We start from the raw sequence: 27980 nt of genomic DNA, 5'->3' as shown, positions 1-27980 counted from the left end.
ACACATAAAAATCTTGGAAACGTCCTAAGACGTCATTCGCTCTTACTACCAAAATGCCGGTACCTTTAGATTTTATTAAATTAATTTCTAATAATTATTTCTAATAAATTAGCTGTTTATTGGACATTGGTAAAACATTTTTTGTTTGACTACTGTCGCCTAAAAACAGATAATTTGCAACAATAACAATGACGCATCAATTTTCCCTTGTTTATTAAATTACTGTTAATTGCTTTGTTAATTTTTTTAGGAAAGTGTGACTTTTAATTTGTTAATAGAAGTGGCTTTGTGTTCCCGCCTCTTGTGCGGCACCTGTGAGAAGATGCTGATGTTAATGGGATGTCAGTGACGTAGTGATCCTGACTCTACTAACATCGCTTACTCTGCCGCTCACTCACACGTCGATATACATCGTTTACAATTGTTTTGCAGAAAAAGGGACGAACAAGTGTGGAAACCGAAGCTTTGATTTACGTCATTCTTAATGTGGATAATGAAATGGGGTATAGGGTAATGTAAAGAATTCAATACATCAGAAAAGAGAAGTTTGGGATTATATAAAATTATCGTTCTGAAGTTTGATTTACACATTGGAGAAAATGGTTAGTGCAGAAAACAACGACGCATCATTGCCTCTTAAAGAGAGATTTAAGGACTTATTACTTGGAGACCAGATATGGCCAAACGATAGCAAGTAAGTGCGTCTCGATTTATCTAATTTGCTAGAACGCAATAATGAATGCAATGGTTGTCACATTACCACACAGCCTACATAGTAAATATTTCGGTAAACCTGATTATTTTAAACATTGTTTTACTGTTAATATTTCTTTCAATGTGGTGTACAGCTATGCTGTACTGCAAATGGTGTGGAAATATAGGTAGCTACAGTACGTAGACAAGCATGCGCATTAAAGCGCATAACACACGTTGAAGTTTCTTTGTATGGCCCGAAGACACTATATGGGGTCAAATATAAATAATACATACATTACATTAATAACGTCATGCATAACAATTTAAGAAATGCTTTTACACAATACCTAATAGGCTATTTGCGTTTTAGCAATAATTTACTGTAGGCTACATTAAATAGGCATATGTTATGAAACCAAGTAGCCTAATGAAGCACAAAAAATATTGAACTTGATAAAATGTAATGAATGAATTGTTTTTACTTTCAACAAAATACATGCCCTGGCCCGACCAAACATGAAAATACTTTTGTCCTACAGTGTAAACAAAGTAAAACCTTTGGTGTCAAATCATTGTAGTTGACCTTGGCCTGTATGCTATAGTGTAGTTAGTTTTATTGTGTTCACTTATTTAGAACAGATATAGGTGAAAATAACCGACAAAAAATACTCAAAATAGCCCTTGTGACAACTTCAGAATGTATACCCGTTCTAAAAATTTTATTTTTAGTAAAAGTGGATTGCTTGCCAGGGTAAAACCAAATGTACCACATGTCGAACTTAAACCTTAGTGCAAATAGAAAGCATAACAATAATAAAAAAAATGTTTTAAAGAGGGTTAACAGTTTTTGATTTTATTTAACTTTGTAATATCATCAATTTGCTGTGACTCATAGGGTGCAGGTTGAATTGTACACCAATGAGAACTCTCTCAAAGAACGTCTCCAGTGGTTCTTTATCAAAAACCAAAAATCAAGTAAGTGTCATTGCACTTTATTTTTCCAGTTATATCCTCAAATTGGAACAATTACATTTTTGCTTTAGCACAATTAAATATTTCCTTGACTTTTTGTCTTAAGATGCACACCATAGTGTTTTTTGTGAGGTATGTTTGTAAAAACTTCTTAAATGACCTAATATTAATAAGGCCTAGTCCTGGATTAACCGCCCCTAAATGAATAAAAAAAATACATAAATTACTTGGATTTAAATGTACGGGCATTATTTAAAATATGCATTGTGTATCATGCATAAATTACAGTGTTATGTTTTGTGTATCAGAAAACAATGTCTGAAGTAACTTTTAAAATCTGTTTAATTTCTCAGGTCTCAAGGTGCGAGTGCTTTATTTTTCCCTCAACCTTTTGAGCTGCATTTTGTATATGGCCCAAGTGCTGAATGACACCGAACAGGAACATAAATGGTAAATATTCATTATTTCCACCCATTTCTTATTTTTTCATTCAACTTATATTGGTGTAAAAGCTGACTTTGACATTAAGATATTTGCCTCCAAAAATCTTTTACTGATCTAACAAATTTTTTATTTCTTCCCATCACAGCTTGGATTGCCAATACAAAAATTATACCATCCTTAATATCAACTGGTGTGTATTTCATTCTGATATTTAACAAAACTTTTATATTACATCAGTTTTACATTTTTGCATGACTTTAATAACCGTTTCTGCTCCTGTCAGGGCCTCAGTTATTTGGGTTGAACGAAGTGAAGCGCTTTGGTGTATGCAGGTAAAGAGATTGAGCGATGGAATTTCTGTTGAGGTTGATGTTCAAGTAATAATATATGTTGTATAAATGGTAATTTAATTTATAGTTCTGTCCTTTAGCTGTCTGTTGCCGTCGTATGTTTGTTCCCAAGAATCCTGGTGATGTATTTATGCTACAAGGTATTATTTTTAGTACTATTATCCAGACTATGTATCCAATATCCTTTGTCTGCTTAATTTACTTGTATGATCATTCAATAGTGACATGAAAACATGAGCAACAAACTATATGATCCGAGAAATATACCAACTCCATGTGAAGAAGAAAATAAATGATAGAGTACAGAGTACAGGCACTTACTGTAACCATCTGTGCTATATCTGTTTTTATGTACTGTTCTTAGGGGAACATAAGGCAGCAGATTTTTCGAATAACATTTATCCTGGAAATGATTGACTCGGTGCCATTTTTCATTTCAGTAAGTATAATGTCATTTACAATTACATAAGGGCATGTTATAGCAGCACTTCAATAGGCAATCTAACTTTTCATTTTAAACTGTAAAAGGTTAAAAGTCCATGCAAATAAGACTTGCTTCAACAAATTGCCAATTTAAATGGTCAATTTTTACTGTCAGCCAAGTTCTCCAGTGACTCTTGTCTAGACCTACTCATGTTTAAGCAACTTAAGTAAAGCATTTTGTCAAGGTTAAATTGAGTGCACTTCACCATAACAGATTTTTTATCGACCACTCCGGAACCTCTTCGTCCCAGTGTTTCTGAACTGCTGGCTGGCAAAACATGCTCTGGAAAACATAGTCGTGAGTATTTTTTTTATTTGTCATTCAGAGAGCAGAATTAACCGTGTAATTACTGGCCTAAACATTTTCTGTAAAATCAAAAAATAAAACAACACAGATATCTTACAATTCATAATTAAAAAAAATAAGATTATATAACCTAAAATAAATGATGTATAAATAAAATCAACTACTATGATTCTCCCTTCAGAACGACCTACATCGTGCCATTCACCGTACACAGACAGCCATGTTTAACCAGGTCCTCATTCTCATCTCCACCATCATGTGCCTTATTTTCACATTGTAAGTCATGCAGACATCCATGCACATCCTCACTTACTGTATATACACTCAGATTGTGAGAATTTCAACCATAAACTGCTTGTTAAGCAGGCTTTCAGTACTGTTTAGTCGTCTGGTCTCAGACTGAGTGGGTGAGTTAAATCTTGCCATTTTCAGTCTCATTTGACACTATAGCATTAGCAGTTCTCGGTTCAAACGCTTGCAGCTAATTGTCTGTGGTTTCCGCTTTTAGAGAGAGAAGCACTTAGCCACCACAAATATTCAGATCCTTATTTGTCCCTTGTGTGATGCTACCTTAATGGGAAAATACCACTGAATATTACACCCAAAAGTATTGAACACACAATTTAGTATAAAATATTAGAAAACAATATGAAAAAACGCGGGCCATTTATTTGAAAGACAATATTAACACACATTTGCAAGCAAAAAAAAAAAAAAAAAAAAAAACTATTAATGAACTTGCTATATGGAGATCAGATGCCAAACCCTCTAAGTGCGTCTTAAGTGTTTCTTGTAAATGAGCATTTTTATGTATATTTTACTCATTAACTGAAATGCATTATTTACACAAATGTAACTGAAGTCATTTTATTGGTATATAACAAATTTGACTCTCTTTAGCTGCAACCATCAGAAAAGCACTTATCATTTGCATAAAGTTAAACTTTTCGCTACTGGACTTGCCCTATCCATTTGTCAACGGTTACTATCGCTTGTGTAGCCGGATGTCGCAGATAAAAATCAATCATATCGTGTCGCTCTGCTACTGCTAGTCCCTGCTAGTCCGGATGCAGCTTAAAGGAATATTCCATTTTCTTAAAAAAAATCCAGATAATTTACTCACCACCATGTCATCCAAAATGTTGATGTCTTTCTTTGTTCAGTCGAGAAGAAATTATGTTTTTTGAGGAGAACATTGCAGGATTTTTCTCATTTTAATGGACTTTAATAGAGCCCACATTTAATACTTAACTCAACACGTAACAGTTTTTTTCAACGGAGTTTCAAAGGACTCTAAACAATCCCAAATGAGGCATAAGGGTCTTATCTAGCAAAACGATTGTCATTTTTGACAATAAAAATAACAAATATACACTTTTAAAGCACAACTTCTCGTCTAAATTCGGTCCAGCGCGACCTAACATAAATGCGTAGTGACATAGGGAGTTCACGTGTTACATATATAAAACGCACATTTGCGGACCGTTGTAAACAATAAACTGACACAAAGACATTAATTAGTATCAGTTGAAATACAACAACGTCGGAACGGTCCTCTTTTTCAACACTTGTAAACACTGGGGCGGAGTTTCGTGTTCGTCCTCTGTGACCTCTTGACGTCATGACGTATTCCGTGGGGTCACGTTGGCGTATCACGACCGGATTTAAACGAGAAGTTGTGCTTTAAAAGTGCATATTTGTTATTTTTATTGTCAAAAATGACAATCGTTTTGCTAGATGAGACCCTTATGCCCTGTTTGGGATAGTTTATAGTCCTTTGAAACTCCGTTGAAAAAAACTGTTACGTGTTGAGTTAAATATTAAATGTTGGGCTCTATTAAAGTCTATTAAAATGAGAAAAATCCTGCAATGTTTTCCTCGAAAAACATAATTTCTTCTCGACTGAACAAAGAAAGACATCAACATTTTGGATGACATGGTGGTGAGTAAATTATCTGGATTTTTCTTTTAAGAAAATTGAATATTCCTTTAAATCAGTCCTTCCAGTTTTTTTGTGATTGTTGCCGGCAAAAAAGCTTGAGCATTCGGCATGTTTTCTTAAAGCTCCACTGTGTAAGATCTACTCCCATCTAGCGGTGAAAGTCTATATGACAAGCAACTGAATAATACTTTCTAGCCCCCTCCCTTTCGGAACGCGTTTTAACTCGTACGGTGGCCCGGCCGTGTCATGCCAAGGTTAACATGGCTTCCAGTAGCTACAAAGCAAAAGCAATGAGAAAAAAAATGAACAATTTGCAATGTCCTTTGCCTGTGATCCATCAAAGCACACCGATTTATGTTTAACATGAAAAAAGTCTGATTGTCATGATATGTCCGCTTAAAATCACATACAAAAAGCAACCATGACAGGTTTAAATGGACGCAAATTAATATTATGTAAAAGTACAATGCTTATGTTTTAAGTAAACATGTTACATGTCCGTGTATATGTAAGAGCTTTCTCTCATATTGGTGAAAAAAGATCGCGCAACTTTCACAAGCTTGTAAAATGAAACGAAAGACGCGCAGATCAAACGCTTTTATCAGAGTATTGTGTCAAACATTATGTCAGAGTACAATGCTTATGTTTTAAGTAAACGTTACATGTCCGTGTATATGTAAGAGCTTTCTCTGATATTGGTGAAAAAAGATCGCGCAACTTTCACACGCTTGTAAAATGAAACGAAAGACGCGCAGATCAGACGCTTTTATCAATGAAAGGCTGTCACCGTGTGTTTGTGCTAGAGGTCACACACGGTGACGCTGTCACCGTGTGTTTGTGCTAGAGGTCAGAAAAGATGAAAAACATTTATCTCAGTACCTCAGATTACATAAATGGGCGGAGAGACGGCGTGTGTCTGTTTGAACACATTAAACCACATGCATGTTTACACTAACAAGTGTTATGCATAATCATGCTAAAGTTAGCCAAGGAACTATAAAACTTCAAGTTTACAACATAGACTGTGTAGATGTAAACGAATATGCTGAATTACCTGTGGAGAATATAGAAACTGCAACTTCAGTGTCCCTTGAGCCCCCTCTTGGAAAACTAACTCCAATAGTGACTTTGGTCTTGATGTTTTTCCTGTCGCGTTGTCGTTTAAAATCCCCGTTTCGCTTCCTTGGCGATTTGTTTTAATGTCCTCGAGAATATGTCTTCAACAGGCTTTCAAATCAAAGCATTAGATCGCAGGTTCATCACGGTGTGCGGTTGTTGTAAAATCCGAAGGATTCAGCTACGCAGGTCACAGGCTGGATACGATACGTCATCAAGCCTGGTTTATTTAAATCAACTGAGCATTACATTCGCAAGTCATACGCATATTACATCAATTTACAATTAACTAAAAAGAATTGTCAGCTTTATAATTGTTAATATTCTGAAATAAGACTGTCTTGATGACGTATACCGTCTACACATGCAATCTCCGGAGGCTTCAGCTATCGGCCAGCGTGAGTGTAGAGTGAAAGCGCGAAAGGCGGAGCTTGAATTTCAGGAATGTCCCTCGTCGGCGAATGTATTTCAAAGATGGAGGCACAACATGGATTCAGCCAGAGAGCGCTTCGACGGTATGCATTTTAAATAGCAGATTCTACACTTACGAGAATACTTTCATTAGTGGGTGGGAAGTAATTACACATGAATGAGCACATACTTTTGAAAGAAAACATGGGTTTTTGTTAAGAATTAACTCAATAAAGTACACAGTAGAGCTTTAAAAAATGCGATGGAATATGCAGGATATTTATGCAATTTTATGCAATGTTATTGCGGGAACTTGCAAAAACTGTTTGCAGCTTTTCAATGATGTTCACATTACATAATCACGTCACTTCATAACATTCTCAGGGCAACAGGGACATGGCTGCGCTTGTGTGCAGTGTTAATTTTGACAGCAAATTCTGATATAGTCTTAGTCTTTTGAATAACACACCATTTAGTTTTAGTCTTATTTTAGTCATCTGGAATCTTTTAGTCTTAGTCTAGTTTTAGTTGACTAAATATCACAAGAGTTTTAGTCTTAGTCTAGTCTTAAGTTTTTTAGTCATTGGAAGTATCCTCAGTCTGTTATGGAATGGTATTAAGGTTTAAATATGCAATACAGACACAGATTTAATGGTTGTTATACAAAACATATATTTTATTTTATTCTTAATATTATTTTATTTTATTTTATTTTCACAAAAGTTTAATGCCTTCCAGAAAATGTTCTTCTTTAAATATATAAACATACAATATACCAAATGAAAAAACAGACTCTCTGCTTTCAAAAAAAAAAAAAAAAAACATTTCATCCTACCTTCAGTAGTTCTTTTGTAATCTGCTCTCGGCCCTATATGGGTAGGTTTCTGCAAAAACACCACATTTTGAGCAAAAAGCAGAGATAATTCCATTTTTGTAACGGACTTTTCATAGAGATCCCATTCAGAGCGATCTTTAAAACAGACACGGACATGCAGCCGCTTGCCATAGGGAAATACTTCCGGGTTTAAAAAGTTGCAGAAGGGCGCCACCTGGTGGATAATAACGGTATTGCGGAAAGACGGAAATACTCGTCATTGGCAGGGAAGCGTTTTCTCTTAATTGACGAGATGTCTCGTCAATGGCGGCGAAAGAGTTAATGTCAAAAACACTCACTGTGGCATTTTCACGAAAGATAATCTCACATAAAATAAGCATAAGACGGCTCTACCTAAAAAATATACATGGTCCCAGAAAAAGATATGCATTCTCCCTGAATGACACACAGACACACACACACACACACACACACACACACACGCGCACACGCACGCGCAGACACACAGAGACAGTCAGACAGTCAGACAGACAGACAGACAGACAGACAGACAGACAGACAGACAGACACACACACACACACACACACACACACACACACACACACACACACACACACACACACACACACGCACTTTGTCCAGTCATGTAACACCACAACATCAACTATAATAGTAACGTTACACATTTAATTCAATTTGAGGACATTGAATATTTATACTCAGTATTAATTCAGACAATCCAATACAATCAATACAGTCCAGATGTGTATTCCTTTCGTTTCTATGTTATTCCAAGTTTAGCGAAAACACGCTGGTTTATCTGATAAAATAACCTTAGCGTGTATGTTTACCTTTCGCATGTATTTTTGGATGAGTCATCTTTACAGGCAGTCTTGTTGTCATATTTGAAGTGTGACCTGAATAGACATTAGCTTTGACATTTTTGTTGTCAATGAGACATCGGACCAGATGCACAGCAAGACGTTAGCGTGTTGCTAACGAGCAAAGTCAATTGAAATCAACCAAAGCTGGGTGACTAAGACTGTACAACTAAAAATAATATAAAGAACATATTGTGAAAACAAACTTTGCTGTGACTTTTTAAAATGACTTTGCTGCTTTTGCCTACCCTGAAAGATTCGGTCTGATTGGATTTCTTCACAATTTGTCCCACAAAATAAGTAGTTCTGATTGGATCTATTCTCCATTCGTCCCTCCCTAACAGTTATATCCTGTTTTTATTTGTTGACTAAAGTGTCAGTTATATTTCGTTACACCATATCTGACTATTTAGTTTTTATTTAGTTGAAAAAGGTTAGTTGACGAATATTTTTTGCAATTGTCTTCGTCAAAGAAATTAACACTGCTTGTGTGAAGTAAATGCAAAATGTTTCAACTTTCTGCTAAGATATATGTAATTTTGGCTACCAAAATAAGCGACCCAACACAGATGTCTATAGTTGTTTGGATTGCAGTGGTGGAGTGATGCATTATAGTCCCTTCCAAATAAATCAGATTGTGAAAGTCTACAGCCTCCTTCCCAACATTCAGAGCCGATCTACAGGACAATTCGAACAAATGCAAAGTGCTACTTGCAAATTGTATTTGGGCTAATTTACATAATAGTTTGCATTCTGTGCATGCAAATAAACATTACCAGGGAGTGCCAATTCATCCTTCAATTTTTCCCATAAATGTTTTTCACATTATGTACCATTTCTGCAATGACCCAAGTTAAAACATACTTCATGAATGGTAATGCAACAGGGCATTATATTCCTAGCATAGGACCATGCTTTGAACAAATTATCATTAATATATTTATTACTCTGTGTTGGATATGTCAAAAGCAGCAGAAATGTTAAGTGTTGAGCTCATCGATATGAACTTTCTCCATTATTTCTTTCCATCATCATATTTTGTGGTTGATTGGCTCGAAAGCTTTTCCTTTTCTCTCATGACTAATCCAATATTATAATAGATTTGTGGTCTGGTGTTCATCATCAGTATCCCACAGACACTAAATGATCACCATTATGTTACCGTAAAGTGCATCTCCACGCTTTTAGAGTATTTTTTCACAATCTGCTTGCTCATAAATTTGTCATTTTAAGGGCTAATGCAAAAACAGGGTCAAAGCAAAAAAGGAGTTATCTAACATTTCCTGAATTCATCACTTAATGGCTATTTTCCTCATACAGTAAGTCCACGTGAGATTCTTTATTTTCCCATGGAAAGAAGATGCATGTCTCACTTTTTGTATAGATCTCGATGGAGAATTTTAGCAGACCTTCTCAAATCTTTCTAAATGAATATTTTTGCTCTTCGTTGTGACTCAGTTTCCTTAGAATGGTAATGAATAGCCATAAGTGTATTTCATAATGTAATAATGACATTTCAATGTGGCTTGCATATTAATAATAAGCCTCCCAGACATATTAATGCATTTAGTACAGTACATGTTTTGAAACTCAGCATGAACCTCTTTTGTGTTTAACTTTTTTATCACTCCAGTATTTGTGGAGTTGAACACTTACAGCGAGCTGGAGGAAAGATTAATCTTTTTGAGTCCTTCTACTTCTGCATCGTGACCTTCTCTACAGTGGGGTTTGGAGACGTCATCCCTGACATCTGGCCCTCCAAGCTTCTAGTTGTTATCATGATTTTTGTTGCTTTATTGGTCCTCCCTATCCAGGTAACTGCCACAAATCTCCCTTTAATACAATAAATATTTCAGAAGGGGTTCGTACAGTTCTTTATGTTTTTATTTTTCCCTGCAATTTAGTTTAGTTTGCGAGTTTAAAAACAGACGAAAGTCATGGGCGATATATCCTGTCAATCAAAAGAGAACAGCAACATGCAATGTATTTGAGCTTTGTGTATAGAAATGTAAAGAAACATCACTATTTTAATGTTCATTTTTAAAAGTCATTATATGAATGAAAGTAATCATCAGAATTTAGTTAATGCAAGTTAATATAACCACCAAACTATCAATATTGGTATCAGCAGATACTTTGGGGCATCTGTACTTTTTAGTTTTATTTCAACTTTAATTTTGGTATTTTAGAACTGCTAAAGTTATTGTGATGAGTGAAATCAAACAACGAATGTTGAAAATGTATTTCAAGTGAATTTTAATATTAAAGGGACACTCCACTTTTTTTTATAAAATATGCTAATTTTTCCAGCTCACATAGAGTTAAATATTTGATTTTACAGTTTTGGAATCCATTCAGCTGATCTCCGGGTCTGGCGGTGCCACTTTTAGCATAGCTTAGCATACTCCATTGAATCTGATTGGACCATTAACATCGCGCTAAAAAATAACCAAAGAGTTTCGATATTTTTCCTATTTAAAGACTCTTCTATAGTTACATTGTGTACTAAGACAGACGGAAAATTAAAAGTTGCGATTTTATAGGCCGATATGGCTAGGAACTATACTCTCATTCTGGCGTAATAATCAAGGACTTTGCTGCCGTAACATGTCTGCAGCAGGCGCAATGATATTACGCAGTGTCTTAAAAAAAGTCCCCTTGGTAACTTTCAATAGCAGGGGACTATTTTCAGGCGCTGCGTAATATCATTGCGCCTGCTGCAGACATGTTACGGCAGCAAACTCTTTGGTTATTTTTTAGCGCAATGCTAATGGTCTAATCAGATTCAATGGATTATGCTAAGCTATGCTAAAAGTGGTACCGCCAGACCCGGAGATCAGCTGAATGAATTCCAAAACGTTAAAAATCAAATGTTTAACTGTATGTGAGCTGGAAAATGAGCATATTTTCAAAAAAAGTGGAGTGTCCCTTTAATTTGTATTTTAAGTTGTTTTTACATTATTGCATTGTATTAAAGCAGCTTTACAGTAATCCAAATATGGGACAGATCAATTATAACCTACAAGTGTTTTCTCTTTTATGTGATGACACTAGTTTGAGCAGCTGGCTTTCTTATGGATGGAACGACAGAAATCAGGAGGAAATTACAGCAGGCACAGAGCAGAAAATGAAAAACATGTGGTGCTATGTGTCAGTTCACTCAAAATCAACCGGCTAATGGATTTCCTAAATGAGTTCTATGCCCACCCCGGGCTTGAGGTACACTCACATAAACAATCATTTCAAACCTGTGTGAATCTTTACACTAAAAGATGAAACCCTTTTCCATATAATGTAATAAAATAAAAATGACTAGATCAAACTAAGGATAAAAAAATGAAGAAATGCAGGTAGAGGTTAAAATGTATGTATAAGACAGGTGAGAAAGATCACAAAAGTGGTACATTTGTTAGGTTTGTAGTTTGAGATAAATACTGTATGGTCAGTACATGACTAGCTAAGGAAACTTTAGACACCTCTTAGATGAGCATTTTTATGATTTCCCAAAAGTTGGATGCCTTCCACACTCTTAGAACGAATGTGTTAAAGGGGCAATAAGTAGGATTTACCCCCATCTAGTGGTGGAATTGTATTTTGCATTCAAACGAACAGTGCTTTCTAGCTCCTCCCCTTTCCGAATGCCTACGGTAGCCGTTATGTAATCGCTCATCTCCTTGTCCGCTGCAGCTGGTTCACGTGTTCATGTGTTATGAATAAAGACATTGATTTTGATTAATAAAACACTTAAAATCCTACTTACTGTCCTTTTAAAAACAACACAATCAGTGTTAGTTTAGGAACAACACACCCAGAATCCACACATCTTTGTGATATTGGAACAACACATTTTTTGTTACTTTTAACACAACTTGTGTTTTATTTTAACACAAAATCAACACAAAATGACACATAATATGTTAAAAGCATAACACCAAAAATGTGTGAAAAAATGAACATATCCTTTCCTTCAGAATGCAGAAAAGTTTCTTTAAATATATAAAAATACAATATATCAAATGAAAGAACAGACCCTTTGGTTTAAAAAAACATTTTCATTTGTTCTCTTTTTATTACCTCTCAAATATGGGTAGGTTTTTTCAAAAATCCAAAATTTTTAACTATAAGCTGAGCCAATTCAATTTTTATTAGCAATCAAATTCAGACGGATGACCAGAACATACACGTTTTACTGTTTTTGGATCTTTAGATAGTTTAGATTTTTTGAATGCTGACGAGTTTTTACGCCAATTTATATTTCCACTATTTTCCACTAGGTGGCGATCTTACCCAACTCAAAAAAATGCTTAAGCATCCACTGATTCAGAAACATTAAAAACTGTGTGTATACTTTGATCATCGTTCTGAATCTGATCAGTAACAAAAGTCCTTTACAAAAATGCAGTTATCTCAGCTTTTCGCTCAAAATTGTTTATTTTTGAAGAAACCTACCTATATTTGAGAGGTGATAAAAAGATCAAATAAAGAAGGGATGAAACTTTTTTTGTATGTTATTTTTTTGATATACTGTATGTTTATATATTTATAGAAGAACATTTTCTGGAAGGCATTAAACTCTTGTGAAAATCATAAAAATGCTGGCGCTGGCTGACAACTTTATTAAAAACGCTGGCTGATAGCTGAATAAAAGCCAAAAACAAAACTGTTCAGCTTTGTGAAAAAACGTTTAAGTTACCTAATCTGTACTGGTGTTGTCAGTGAGTTTATATGGACATCACCGATACAGAGTGATTACACCGAGGTCATTTATCAAGATAATAGTTTCTACTGTACTGTCAAAACAAACTCTTATTCTAAATCGTGTCTGTGTCTTCAGGACCACTATGTCGTCATCCTATGCCCAGCAGAGATGGACACAAAAGTGAGACAGATACTACAGATCCCGATGTGGTCACACAGGGTCATATATTTACAAGGCTCTGCTCTTAAAGACGAAGATTTGGTCAGGGCCAAGTGAGTTTAAATACAATATATTTTTTATCTGGCATTTAATTAACACTCATTTTTTAAGGATGCGTTGCATTATAAGTGTATGAGAAAAACACTGAGCTTTTACAATTAACTTAACTCCTGCTCTATACAAAAAACAACATGTTATCTTTTTCAGATTTTCCTGTAATAAGGAGCAGTCAATTGAAAACTACTACAGAATTGTATTTAAAGCAGCGTCTTGGTTGTTTTATTCTCACATGCAGAAAAAGGATTTACTGTAGATTCCTAAGAAAATACTACAATTATAATCACATACAACATGTGGTTTTGTGTTGGCTGAGTAAAAATTCGAAAAGAAGTCTGAAAAGAAGCTCTTTGGTCCCTGCCACGAGCCTGAAAGTCCTCTGCAATTAAATACTGATGGGTTGTTTTTAACCCAATTGGACAGAACACATGTTGGGTTAATAAATAAACCTACTGTATGCTAGTTTGTTTCAACACAATAATGGGTTGCTTCCACCCATGGTTGGGTTAACAACAACCCAGCAAGGTTTATTTATAACCCATCAGACTTTAGATCTTAAGATTGATTAGAACATAACTTCAAAATCGACTCCCTTCCAGTGTGATTGACTATGCAAATAAGTTATATGGCAGGTGGGATGCCATCTTCATGCATTTTAGAGCAATAAAATCTCTCCAACCCATCCTCCTTTACAGGCTGGATAAGGCTGAAGCTTGTTTCATTCTAACCAGCCGCTGTCAGGCAGACCGCAATGCAGCAGTATGTACTCATGACATTCATTCTTGATCAAAAATTGACAAATCACTGAGTTTATAAATGTAAAGCAATGCATAATCTACTCTTTACATGGTCAGTGGATGCAATACAATACTGTATATTTAGCAGAGCATCAATAAATAGATACTGGTTAATAATTGAAATGATGTGTTTTTAGGATCATCAGACTATCCTGCGGGCTTGGGCAGTAAAGGACTTTGCTCCTGACTGTCGTCTTTTTGTCCAGATTCTCAAACCGGAAAACAAACTGCATGTAAAATTTGCAGGTACTATAAAAATCTGTTTTCATTCCAAAACAACTCAAAAATTGCAGAGTAAATGATGTGATTTTCTTTCTTCAGATCACATAGTTTGCGAGGAAGAGTTTAAATACGCCATGCTGGCCCTGAACTGCATCTGTCCCGCCACGTCCACCCTCATCACCCTGCTGGTGCACACATCACAAGGCCTGTGGGTACAACATATCAGTAACACAGGAAAACACAGGACACCTAATGGCAAATCAGTACATCTCATTAATACCAACTGTGGAAGTATAGTGTCTAGCACTTTGTTGTTGTTTCTACAGTATCAAACCACTCTGTTGATATACGTAATAATGTAACGGTTATAAAACTTTATTTCATTACGTGACGTCATCCATGACATGATTTGTGAGTCCCATCAGATTGATTTTCATTGGCAGTAAAGGTTAAGACGACAACTCCTATTATTTCTTGCTCATTCACAATGTCATTAAACTATCCCTTTGTTATTGTTTTGCAACCACAAGTGGAGAAATTGACATGCCTTTGAATATGTTACGATTTCTGTTATTTACTCTTGATATCATATGTGTTCAACTACAGAGAGGGCCAATATTCTCCCGGAGACTGGCACAGAATTTATGACAAATGTTCAGCTAATGAGGTGTACAACATCGTTCTCAAAGACAGCGTCTTCTTTTCTGAATACGAGGGAATGAGTTTTCCTTGTGCCTCCTTCCACTCATATAAAAAGTGAGTATATTGAATAAGCATAATGTTAAAATGTAGAAATGATGCAATCGCTTTTAAACTCATGAGCTGTAAAGGATATAGATGTGTATTGACGAAGAGATCATAATGTATAACTTCACAGCACATTTGGAAGAAATATGCCATATATATATATATATTTTTTTTTTTAGGGTTTTTTCAATTATCTAGAACTGTGGACTTTTAAGTTTTCCATCTCATCATTTCTAGGTATGGCATCTGTCTTTTTGGAGTCTGTCCTGAGGACTCCAAGAGCATTTTGCTGAACCCTGGACCTCAGCACACTATGAAACCCTTAGACATGTGCTTCTATATTAATATCACCAAGGAAGAAAACTCCTGCTTCAAAATCAAGAAATCATACAAAAAGAGCCCCAAGAATCAAGTCCCGATGAGTAGCATTGTCGCAAGTATGTGCCAGAAAATCTCTCATGAAATTAAAACATGCTTTAAACACCACTGTTTTTCAATATTTTACTATGTTCTTACCTCATCTTAGACAAAATACATACCTATCTTTTTCAATGCGTGCACTTAATCTTTGTACAGCGCGTCGTAAATGTGTTAGCATTTAGCCTAGCCCCATTTATTCCTTAGGATCCAAACAGGGATGAATTTAGAACACCAAACACTTCCATGTTTTCCCTATTTAAAGACTGCTACACGAGTATGGTGGCACAAAATAAAACGTGGTGATTTTTTAAGCAGATAAAAATGAGAACTATATTGTATGATGGAAGAGCACTTAGTTTGCAGAACTTCGACCTCAGGTGCAATTTTACAAATTCGAATATTATCGAATATAAAGAATTAATTATTCAATTACAAAAATATATTTTATGTCATAAAAATGCAGTATGTTTCTCCACAAACTGTTACTAGAAAAAAGTATAACAAACAAAAAATGCTGCCATGTATAAAATATCTATTTAATGCCCAAAATTTAAAAAATAGATTAAAACATTTCTGCATCTATGAAGGATACATTTCAAGAACAAGGTCATAAAGAATCATCCTAAATGTCTTCTTATTTCTTTTTCTGATGATTTCATTTTCATTTCCTAAAGGTAGCATGGCCATAGACATTCAGGACATAGACAGTCCATCCAGTTTAGGTCCCTCACTCTCAACTGAACCTTTAACATCTAATAGAAGACAACCTACCAAATCTGCTGCTCTACAAATCCCAGCTCCTCCCATCTCACACACCGAAGACGTGTCCAGTGGTCGGTCAGAGTATCCAAGAATCCATGTGAGTGGAGATGAAAGCAGTGAAAGGTGATTAGTTCTTCATCTGAGTTAGAAAAACAACCGCTTTATCTTATCATGAAAGCCCAAATCCCCTTTATATTTCGAAGGCATCAATGCACGTCCAAATCCAATGTTTGGTATACTTCACTCTAAAAATGTCTGGGATATTTTTGACCCGTAATGGGTAAATATTGGACAGAACACACAGCTGGGGTGGTATTGTAGTTTTGAAATATGGGATTAATTATCACAAAGGTGCTCTTTGTTTATATTTTATATGGTTAATAACAGAATTCCGTTACGCTGCCTATGAAGGCTGTCTGAATGTGTTTCCCGGGGCTGCCTTCATGCTGTCTTGAGGCAGGGAGGCAACTGCCTTAGTTTTCGGACGCAGCCATTGTCTTAACTTTTTCCGTATCTCTTATGTCCTCAGTTACGTCAGGGGATATCCCCCAAATTTACCCTACATCGGAAGCTCCCAAACACTGTGCCATTTACGGAAAGAGAAAATGCCTAAATGTTGTATGCAGCTGGTAAAGGTATTGTAAGTCTTTACATACATTCAGGACAGCTACAAGATTATAATATCTTTGCATATTAATCTGTGATCCAAAAAAGTATGTTAAAAAAATAAAAAAAATAAAAAACAAACATTTTAAATTGCATTGCACATCACCATCATGTCATGTCAGTTTTTATCTAAGACTTGCAACCACGAAGACGATGATGATGTCAAAGCATACAGTTTGATGAATAAGCTCACCATAGTGTCTGCTGAGGTGGCAGGAAATGGCTTGTACAACTTCATTCTCCCATTACGAGCCTCATACAGAGCACAGAATGAGCTCTACCCAATTGTGCTTCTCCTGGAACAAGAGTAAACAATTTACCCATCTCTATAATTCTCTTTTCAGCACAGTGATTTATTGTGTTTTTTTAACATTCATTTGGTAACACTATCTATGAAGCCCAAGTTTATAATGAATTATAGCCCACTTTATAATTGTTTATAGGTAATTATTACTATTCTATAAATAGATTTATAAAGACAGAACAACACCTAAACCCAATTATAAAAACATATTTATAACATTTATAATAACTTATAAGTTATGCATTTGCTTTTTCAATGTGCATGCTCATAATCCACTATACACTGATTTATAAGTATTAAGTACTCTATCGTATACTTCCATGAGTGTATTTTTAAAGATGCATGTTAGGATTTACTGATGAACCCATGCGCAGACACATGTAGAAAAAAACACTAGGGACTTTATTAACAAAAACAGGAAACAAAAACCCACGATGGGGAAAAACTAACATAAAACAGGGTAAACAAAACACTGACAAGACTTGACTATATTTAACAACAAACAGTTAACTAGACTAGATTAGACTAACACTAAAATAATGAACTTAGACTTAACTGGATAACACTCAGAAACACAACAGGAACAAAGCAGTACGTACGTAGACAGAACAATGGGCAAAAGGACTTAAATAGGGAGAACTAAATGACACACACCTGGAAAGAATCACAAGTAAGGGATCGGGGAAAAAGTGACGAGACCTGGGAAATGCGTGGTCAGAATAAACCAATACTTAAACCACGCATCTCCCACATAAACATGGTCCTGTCAGAACCCTGTCACAAAGACTAGATATCATTCAAAACAATATTCTGACAGGATCCTGACAATGCAGCCTGCATAGTTATAATGTTATTATATTATAGTTATGACTTATTAGTAGTGATGCACCGATGTATCGGCCGGCGATATTTATCGGACGATTTTTGATGAATTTGAAACTATCGGCATATCGGCAATAGCACGAGAAAGGCCGATACAGATTGTTTATTAATTAACTGCATAAAGAAATCCATTATATGTAAAAAATGAGTTAATGTTGTTAATAAAATAAATGCTGAATAGCAAAAACCACCTTGAAGGTTGTCATGCTGTTTTATTATATTTGTTTTAGCTTAATTTGCGCCTCTCTTATTATGTTGGTCAGTTGAATGTTAATTAGATCAAATCCATGTTCAGTAAAAATAATTTGATGCAGAAATAAACTAGCTAATAGATCAACTGTATAGTAGTTGTATACAAGTGTTTAATATCGGCATCGGTATCGGCCAGAAGATGTCTGTTTAAATCGGTATCGGCCCAAAAAATCCTTTCGGTGCATCCCTACTTATTAGTAATGCAGATTTAGTTCTTTGTCAAATGACTGAATTGTTGTTAAAAGCCATGATGTGAGTTACTTATTGTGTGTCATAATACAGATATTAACCTCTATAAATGCATTATTGATGGCTTTAAGTAAACGATTATAAAGGGGGCTATAATTCATTATAAAGATGGGCTTCATAGAAAGTGTTACCATTCATTCCTTAAAATATCTGATAATGTGATAAATTTCTTCTTTTTATCTTAATAGTTGTGCTAATCTTTGCGTTTGAGGTCATGTTAGTACAGTGTGTTGCTGACTGTTATTTCTCTCTTGCAGGCCTGATGCAGATTTTCTAGAAACTGTCTGTTGGTTTCCTATGATCTATTACTTGGTTGGATCAATCGACAAGTATGAGACATTTTTTTTTTTAAAGGTTACAAACTAAAGTATTTTTGTCAAAGTAAATCCAACTTGAACTTTTTACGGTGTAAATGGGTCATTTGGTGACATTATTATTAGCCTTAAAGGGACATACCATGAAAATGTGACTTTTTCCAAGTGCTATAACTGGGTCCCCGGTGCTTTTATCAACCTAGAATATGTGAATAAGATCAACTCATTAACTTAGTTTTGGTAAACCATTCTCCACAAGCATGTGAAAAAATAGGTCATTGAAATTTGGCTCCCCTGGTGATGTCAGAATGGGATACTACCGCCCCTTAATCTGCACTATCCAACCACGCTATTTAGGACAAAGATCAACTTATTTGCATGTTAAATGACACACCTAAATTGGCTCATTTTTGCACACCCCTATACAGTGACAATTTTAACATGTAATAATAAACGATTTACATGATATTTTGAGCTATAATCCTATACTGTGGGGACACCAAAGATTTATTTGACTTCTTAAAAAAGTTTTGTGAAATGTCCCCTTTAACTGAGCTGTTAATCTAAAAGGGCTGCCTAGTTTTACACCATATTAAAATATATTAATTGTTGCATGCTTTTAATACATAAATTCAGTCGATAAGGTCAAGATTTTTAAGTAAATTAAGTATAATTAACTTGGATTTACAGGTCATTTAAACTTTTTTTAATCTTGACGTGATGAGTGATGAGTTGCTGTAACTTATGAATGTTCAATTAGCTTAAATTATTTCAAATGATGTTTTTACAAGTTACAGCAACCCATCACTATTCAAAATAAACAAATTTAAGTTGAAATGACTTGTAAATCCAAGTTAATAATATCTAAACATTAAAGTGCAGACATTTTTTTACACTGATAAAGGCCAAAACTGTTGAATATGCATTTTGCTTATATCCCATTCTTGGAAAAAAAAACCTCTGTTTATGTTGTTTTTAAGAAAGAAGTAAAAAGGTATCATTGATTTAAACCTTAAAGGGACACTACACTTTTTTTAATGCTAATTTTCCAGCTCCCCTATAGTGAAACATTGACCGTTCTGGAATCCATTCAGCTGATCTCCGGTTCTGGCGTTACCACTTTTAGCATAGCTTAGCACAATCCATTGAATCTGATTAGACCATTAGCATCCCGCTCAAAAATGACCAAAACTTCTGTAGTTACATTATGTACTAAGACCGACGGAAAATTTAAAGTTGAGATTTTCTAGGCAGGCTATGAACTATACTCTCATTCTGGCTTAACAATCAAGGAACATGGCTGCAGGAGGCGCAATGATATTACGCAGTGCCCAAAATAGCTGTTAAAAGTTACCAAGGGGACTATTTTTGGGCACTTCCTTGATTGTTACGCCAGAATGAGAGTATAGTTCCTTGCCATATCTTTTAATTTTCCGTCGGTCTTAGTACACAATGTAACTACAGAAGAATCATGTTTTAAATAGGAAAAATATTGACTTTTTGGTAATTTTTCAGCGCGATGTTAATGGTCTAATCAGATTCAATGGATTGTGCTAAGCTATGCTAAAAGTGGTACCACCAGAACTGGAGATCGGCTGAATGGATTCCAAAACGGTTACTCTGTTTAACTCTGGGGGAGCTGGAAAATGAGCATATTTTCAAAAAAAGTGGAGTGTCCCTTTAATATAACATGAAGACATAGCTAAAGACAAAGTTGCCTGCTTAGAGTTTCTCTTAATGGTTACTCTTTATGTCTTTGATAGTCTGGATAACCTGTTACGCTGTGGCGTCTCTTTTGCTGCTAATATGGTGGTTGTAGACAAAGAAAGCACCATGAGCGCTAAGGAAGATTATATGGCTGATGCAAAAACCATTGTTAATGTCCAGACTCTTTTCAGGTAAGAGACTTATTTAAACAATGTCGCATCTGCTAAAAACAAATCAACATTTTCTTAGTTGATGTACGAGTGCCTGAAATTTTGAATTCACTTTAATCTAGTTACTGTATTACATATGTTGAATGTCATGTCTATATGACTCTAGCTGCAATCCTCAAAGTTGAAAATTTTGTTACAATGTGAAATGTCAGGCCTTGAATTGATTTATAGTAGGGATAGTTCACCCAAACATGAAAATTCTTTTATCATTGATTCAGCCTCATGCAATTCCAGATGTCTTCCTTTCTTTAGATAAACACAAAATAAGCTCACAATCATTGAATAATTTTTTCTCATATCTTATTAGATTTTTTCTTAAATCTACCCAGTGGATTCATTTAGATTACTTTAATAATGGATGTATGCATTAAGGAGCATCCAAGTACCATATCAAAAATAGCATGATGACATTTGTTCCACATACAGTAGTGTACATCTACAATAGGGTGCGTAAGGGTTAGTAAAATATCATCTATATTGGTTCTTGGTGAACTTTTCTATATTTTAACTTAAAATAGTTTGTTGCAATCTAGAAAAAATATACAATTATTATATAGACGGTTTCATCGGATGCACGTGCGCTGACGCCATACACGTCTGGATCCGAACTTTACTTCCGGTTTTGTTTTTTTTAATGGTCTTTTTTAATGCCTCATCGAAAATAAATTTTTTTTGGTTCCCTAGGTAACCTATGTGTTGTTTTTTGCTTGTTATATAAATAAACCACGTTTAAAGAACTTTGTTTTTATTTATTCTTAGCGAAGTTTACCGAAAGTTACTTGCGGACCACGACAGCCGCTTGTTTATATTGTTACTGCTGAAACCGTCTATATGAATATAAAATATAAACACTGGCCTGGATAGTTAGAAATAAACTCTCAGCGTTTCTGTGAATTGGTCATCTGTAGATTATTCTCTGGCCTCAAAATCATCACTGAGCTTACACATCCTGCTAACATGAGATTTATGCAGTTCAGCGCAAAGGACTGTTACTCAAGGGCGTTTTCCAAACTGCAAAAGGTGAGTGAGCATTTATAAAATAATTTCCATTTAATGTCCATACCCATTAAAATCAATATGTTCAATAGGCTTTATGCCCAGCTGCACTACTTCCTGAACTTCAGCCAGCTCCTTGTTTCCTGTCTTTCATTATTGGACAAACTGATTAATCTAGGTGTGCCTGACCTCAGTAGTCACAAACAAACTGATTAATCCAGGTGTGTCTGATTATTGTTGTTGTGACTACTGAGGTCAGGCACACCTGGATTAATCAGTTAGTCCAATAATGGCAGACAGGAAAAAAGGAGCTGGCTGAAGTTCAGGAAGTAGTGCAGCTGGGCATAAAACCTATTATCTTTTATCTAGCTCATACAAGATCATAACGAAAACATATATTAATATATAAAAAATGTAGTTTTAGACACTCATCCAGCTGTAGCCTACTGTAGATTAAAGAAGAGATGATATGTAAAAATGTGAGCCTGTGGGACCATGGTGAAGTCATTTTTTTAGTGATTTACTGTTTTCTACATAAAATCATATCAGATAATGTAAAGAACATTTTGTAAAATATAACATTTAATATTGACTGAGTAAGGTCATGGCAAAGATTGAATTTAAAGTGAAATCAATGAGACTTTTTAAAAGCCTGAATTTCACTGGTAGGGGTCACATATGTTTTAACAATGATCATTATGTTTTTCCTCTTCACTTTCCAGGTATGGTCTGGAGTGTACAGTAGCTTAAATATATGATGATGATTTTGACTGGTTGGTACTAATGATGTCCTGTGTTTTTCCCTCTGCATTGCTTATGGGAACAGAAAGAAAGAGAGAAAGGCACAAACTTATCCTTCATTTTTCACCTGCCGTTTGCAGCTGGTAGGGTGTTCAGTGTTGGCATGCTGGACACACTCTTGTACCAGGTAATCCCCTTCTGAAAATGTGCTGCCTTTCACCATGAAACCGTTTTGAACATCTGCCTGCTAATGAACAATAGATGGCAGCATTATCATTATGTTATGACTGCAAGACTACAGCTGCTGAAATCTGTGTAATATTACATTATAGGCTGCAATCACAGAATGTCATCATATTTGTGTTTCCGAATCTTTGCTTTCGCTAATGAAATGATTAAATTATTCTTAACCTTGGCTCTTTTTTAACACACTGTAGTCATTTGTCAAAGATTACATGATAACCATCACCAGGCTCCTTCTTGGGCTGGAAACTACACCAAGATCTGGTTTCCTATGTGCTGTAAGTATCACTTATACAACTTAGGACATTCATCTATAAAATATCTATTAAATGACACATTAAATTTCAGATGAAAATCACAGAGGCGGACTTATGCATGCAGACATATGGCAGACTCTACCAAACATTGTGCTCCACTGTAGGACACGTTCCCATCGGCATCTACAGGACTGAGTCTCAGACAGCTGGACCTCCTGAGGTTTCCTTCCTATTAATAAAACAGATGTTCACTTGTTTATTATTATTTTATATATGGTGCTCTTCATTAAAGTTCCTGTAAAGTCAGATATTAAATGTGTTCTGATTTTGTCACATCACAGAAAAATGTGTTATTGTCGAAGCCGATGGTGTACTGGGCAGCGCTCCGACTTTACCAAAATTGTTTGTTATTTTCTAAGAAAGAAAATGTCAGGATGGGTAACATAATTGGAAACAATACAATTTAAAGGGATAGTTCGGCCAAAAATGATATTAAACCCATGATTTACTCACCCCCAAGCTGTCCGAGTTGCATATGTCCATCGTTTTTCAGACAAACACATTTTCGGATATTTTAGAAAATGGTTTAGATCTTTCAGTTGATTAAATGTAATGTTACGGGGTCCACGACCTTCAAGTCCAAAAAAAGTGCGTCCATCCTTCACAAAATAAATTCAAATGGCTCCAGGATGATAAACAAAGGTCTTCTGAGGGTAATCCGTGCGGTGTTGTTGTAGAAATATCCATATTTAAAACTTTATTAACGAAAATAAAAACCTTCCGGTAGCGCCGCCATCTTAGTCGCGTCCGCATTCAGGATGAGAGCTTACGCAGCCTACGGAGGCTACTCTGCTGCTGCTCTGTGCCCCCGCCCTCCGAATTTGTCATACGTCACTAAGAAAAGTGCGTACACTACGCTAATACTCTCTCCTGAATACAGAGGAGTCTAAGATGGTGGCGCTACTGGAAGGTATTTATTTTCGTCAATAAAGTTTTAAATATGGATATTTCTTACTTTGTTTATCATCCTGGAGCCGTTTGGATTTATTTTGTGAAGGATGGACGTACTTTTTTTGGACTTGAAGGTCGTAGACCTCGTAACATTACATTTAATCAACTGAAAGATCTAAAACATTTTCTAAAATATCCGAAAATATGTTTGTCTGAAAAACGATGGACATATGCAACTCGGACAGCTTGGGGGTGAGTAAATCATGGGTTTAATATCATTTTTGGCCGAACTATCCCTTTAATAGAACTTAAATAAAAAATGATATTTTCAATTATATTTCAATGTTTTATTACACTTTATTCATTATTTGCTTGATAAGATGTACTGAGCACCACAGAGGTAGTCTAGCTACAGTACCGCCTTTATACGCTTCGAAAAATTATTTTTTTACCATTTAATGTCAATTTCTTATTCAACCTTATTACACGTTTCATTTTTCATTATTCTTCCAGACTCCACGCTCCCCACTGTCAGTGAGTTTATCAGAATTTGAGGAGGGCAGAGACCCAGAAGAGCATGGTCTGCGGAGAAGGAGCGTTCGGTGGGCTTCACAGCTTCTGGGGCCGTGGCACGCTGACCGTGATGCCGAAAAAAGCTGCCAGCAGCAGCGTCTCCTTCTTTCGTGTACAGAGAGACAAGAGCTCACCAAGCTGGTCATGAAGCGCATGAAAAATTTGGGGCTCTGTACAGGTGGATTCGGTGTGTATGAAATTAAGAATGTTCCAGGCTTCATTATTCACAATTACATCACGTAAAGGATAACGCATACAGTAGCAAATACAGCTCTACTGCTTTTTAAAAATGGCGTGTTACGTAACCATTGGATTGTAATGAGCCTACTAACTTTGTATAAAGTAACAATTTCACGGTTTTAGATACCGAATGGTATGGTAAAATGCTTTTCTGAATGACCTAGTGAGTTTAGTGCATTCTTTGAAATATTTAGTAATTTATGAAGACATTTCGTTAGCATGTTTCAAATCTAGTATAATGTTTTAAACACAGGGCCATTAAGCATTAGGTTCAACAGCATGCTTTGCGATGGGCAGTACATTACCTTCATGTTTGTCTCTTAATCTACTGTAGATGAAAAGAATGACAATCAGAGTAGCCACTCTTACGTCCTAATCAACCCATCACCAGATACAAGACTGGAGCGAAATGATATTGTGTAAGTAAAGTGTACACTGTAAAAATATTGCTGTAATTATGCAGCTGGTTGCCAGTAACTTACTGTAGAAGATAAAGACATGTTCATTTAACTTTACACAAACTGTTGCCAGTAAATAGCATAAATGTAAATCTACAGTAAGTTACTGGCAGCTAGTTGCCAGTAATACCCAATAATACTGTAATTTCTACAGATATTTTTTACAGTGTAGTCTATTGATCATCACTGTAAAAGACTTCTTGTTAGGGTGAATCTCTTAAGGAAATCATTGGGCCATGGGTCTGGGTCATTTTATCTTGTGTACTTTACAGTATTAAGATTTGGGTGAAAAATTAGCCTAGTTGTTAAGCCTAGTTGACTTGACACATCAAAACGTTGTACATTCATTCTGTTTTAGGTACATAATCAGCATAGATCCTCTCTCCTCAATGCTCAATGTCAACAGCAGCAAGACGTCCGAAAAACGGATGGGAGAGGAAAACAAAGCCACCGAATCACCTCAGAATAAAGATCAGAATCATTTAAGTCATTTTACACTGTGATATAAGCACAGGCAGGCTAACGCAGCACTTAACATGATTTTGCATTGAGCAAGGAGCTGGTTTTATCTCTTGTTCTAGCATCTCTTAAAGTGATATCGCATGTATTTTACATATTCAGTTTTTATTGCTCAGTTTTATAAAGTTTGCCAGTAATTCTGACGCTGACATTTTGTCTAAGTTGCAATCTCAGTTTTCCAGTAAAGATTTTTTTTACAGAATTTCTTGATATATGTTTAATACTATTTATTGTTTGGTGCTGTATGGGAATGTTTTAAAAGTATTACATGTGTATAATGAATGCATTTCAAATATTTAATATATCTGGAAATAAATAGTCTGTCCCAATCTGTATGGACAATGCCCCACCAAAACATGAATCCATTTGAAAATATAGGACTCTGTATAAACTTAACTGAATCTAAACTGTTAACTCATATTTAACCAAAAAAATCAACAAATATTTTCTAGACTACTTTAAGTCGTAAAATGAGATGAATATGTTTGGAAATTGAGCGCATGGCTTGGTTGGCTACCATATGCAATGATCGAAATGAGGAGCTCAACAGCGCCCTGCATTTTTTGCATGCAATTTGTGGTAAAAAAATAGTAATGCAGCGAGCCCTTATAGAAAGCCATATGGGCAGATTTGAATCCGCCCTTTACAGTAGTTTTTATGTTATGAAAACATAGTTCCAGACAATGCTATATCATTACGTGTAAGCAAAGTGCATATCAGTCTGCATGACAAGTACAACTGATTCTTCAGGTTGTGAGCTTCGTGAGTGGTACAAATCAACCCGATAGGGTAGAATTGTATTAAAAAAATTCAGCAACAGCCAAACAACCAATGGTAAGTCATTCAATAGGGTTGTTGGATTACATAAAGCTTTGGACATCTGGTTGTACTAAATGGAATAAAGTGTTTTGTTTTCAAAAAGCAGAAACTTCCATAATACACTGTAAAAAAAATCCATAGACATTACAATATTATTGCAGCTGGGTTGCCAGTAATTTACCGTAGATTTACATTTATGTTATTTACTGGCAAGAGTTTGTTCAAAGTTAAATAAATTTTAAATATTAACAACTCTATCAAGTGTATCTTTACAGAATAAAACTATACAATAACAGCCTCATGCAAAGCATTCTGGGAACCAGAAATCATCATCAAACTTTATCTGTTTTTTGCTTCAGATTTTGTTTCCCAGAATGTTTTGCTTGATGCTGTTTTTTTAGTTTTACTCTGTAAAGACAAAGACTTGTAAATGTTTAATGTTCATTTAACTATGAACAAAATGTTGCCAGTAAAAAACATACATTTAAATCTACGGTAAGTTACCGGCAACCCAGCTGCAATTTCTATGGAATTTTTTTACAGTGTAGGAAAAAGAAAACTATGGAAGGGAATGCGGCTCATGAATGGTTTGGTTAAAAACAATCCTTAAAATATCTTCAGAAGAAATCTATACAGTTTTGTTACAACATGAGGGTGAGTAAATGATGACAGAATTTTCATTTTTGGGTGAACTATCCCTTTAATACAGTATTTGATGTTTTTAATATACATATAGCTCTTAATGTTTTGGTCCCACCCAATGTTTAAGGTGTGGTAACGGTTATGGGACAAACATGTTACAGAACCCTGTTTGCACCTGCTGCTACATATGATGTTTTTATTAACTTATAATAATTTATGTATTTCATACCCACATAATAATACCCATTTTTAATCCAGTTTAAGTCAGTATATGGTTGAGTAGAGTACCATCAAGATGAGCCTTTTGGTACAAGAGCTTTTGTTTTCATCTGTAACCCATGACATGCTAATCTCACAAAGACAGCAAAGAAGTGCTCTTTTGACTACAAACAATTGTAATACACAAACAATGACCAGTGCCAATTTATAAAGCATTTGAATATGAAAACTAGTCTTTTCTTGTCCTTTTTTGAAATGTAAATTAATGCTCATGCTGCAGCAGGCTTATGTGTTAACATTTGTAGTACTTCATAGTCATTTGTAATAATTGCGGAGGTTGTCTGTGATCTGAATCCT

At 35.3% G+C, this 27980-nt stretch overlaps 1 protein-coding gene across 1 annotated transcript; it reads left to right on the top strand.

Annotated features, from left to right (window-relative positions):
* The first annotated feature begins 382 nt into the window (after nucleotides 1-382).
* kcnt2a (potassium channel, subfamily T, member 2a) lies at nucleotides 383-26891 on the top strand. The gene is made up of 29 exons (XM_065268107.1): nucleotides 383-694; nucleotides 1592-1671; nucleotides 2022-2118; nucleotides 2258-2302; nucleotides 2396-2444; nucleotides 2543-2602; nucleotides 2827-2901; nucleotides 3160-3243; nucleotides 3434-3528; nucleotides 10072-10252; nucleotides 11493-11657; nucleotides 13273-13409; nucleotides 14109-14172; nucleotides 14348-14456; nucleotides 14532-14640; nucleotides 15039-15188; nucleotides 15417-15616; nucleotides 16274-16484; nucleotides 16891-16996; nucleotides 17150-17334; nucleotides 18972-19043; nucleotides 20792-20926; nucleotides 21874-21985; nucleotides 22788-22889; nucleotides 23140-23223; nucleotides 23294-23422; nucleotides 24667-24913; nucleotides 25301-25385; nucleotides 25783-26891. The coding sequence occupies exons 1-29, from the start codon at nucleotides 600-602 to the stop codon at nucleotides 25925-25927; spliced, it is 3408 nt and encodes a 1135-aa protein (XP_065124179.1). The 5' UTR covers nucleotides 383-599; the 3' UTR covers nucleotides 25928-26891.
* The last annotated feature ends 1089 nt before the right edge of the window (nucleotides 26892-27980 follow it).

The sequence above is a fragment of the Paramisgurnus dabryanus genome, chromosome 6 (assembly GCF_030506205.2).
Source record: "Paramisgurnus dabryanus chromosome 6, PD_genome_1.1, whole genome shotgun sequence".
In the NCBI taxonomy this organism is placed as follows: Eukaryota; Metazoa; Chordata; class Actinopteri; order Cypriniformes; family Cobitidae; genus Paramisgurnus; species Paramisgurnus dabryanus.
Note: the sequence above shows the minus strand (reverse complement) of the source record. Positions and strands in the feature narration are given on the sequence as shown.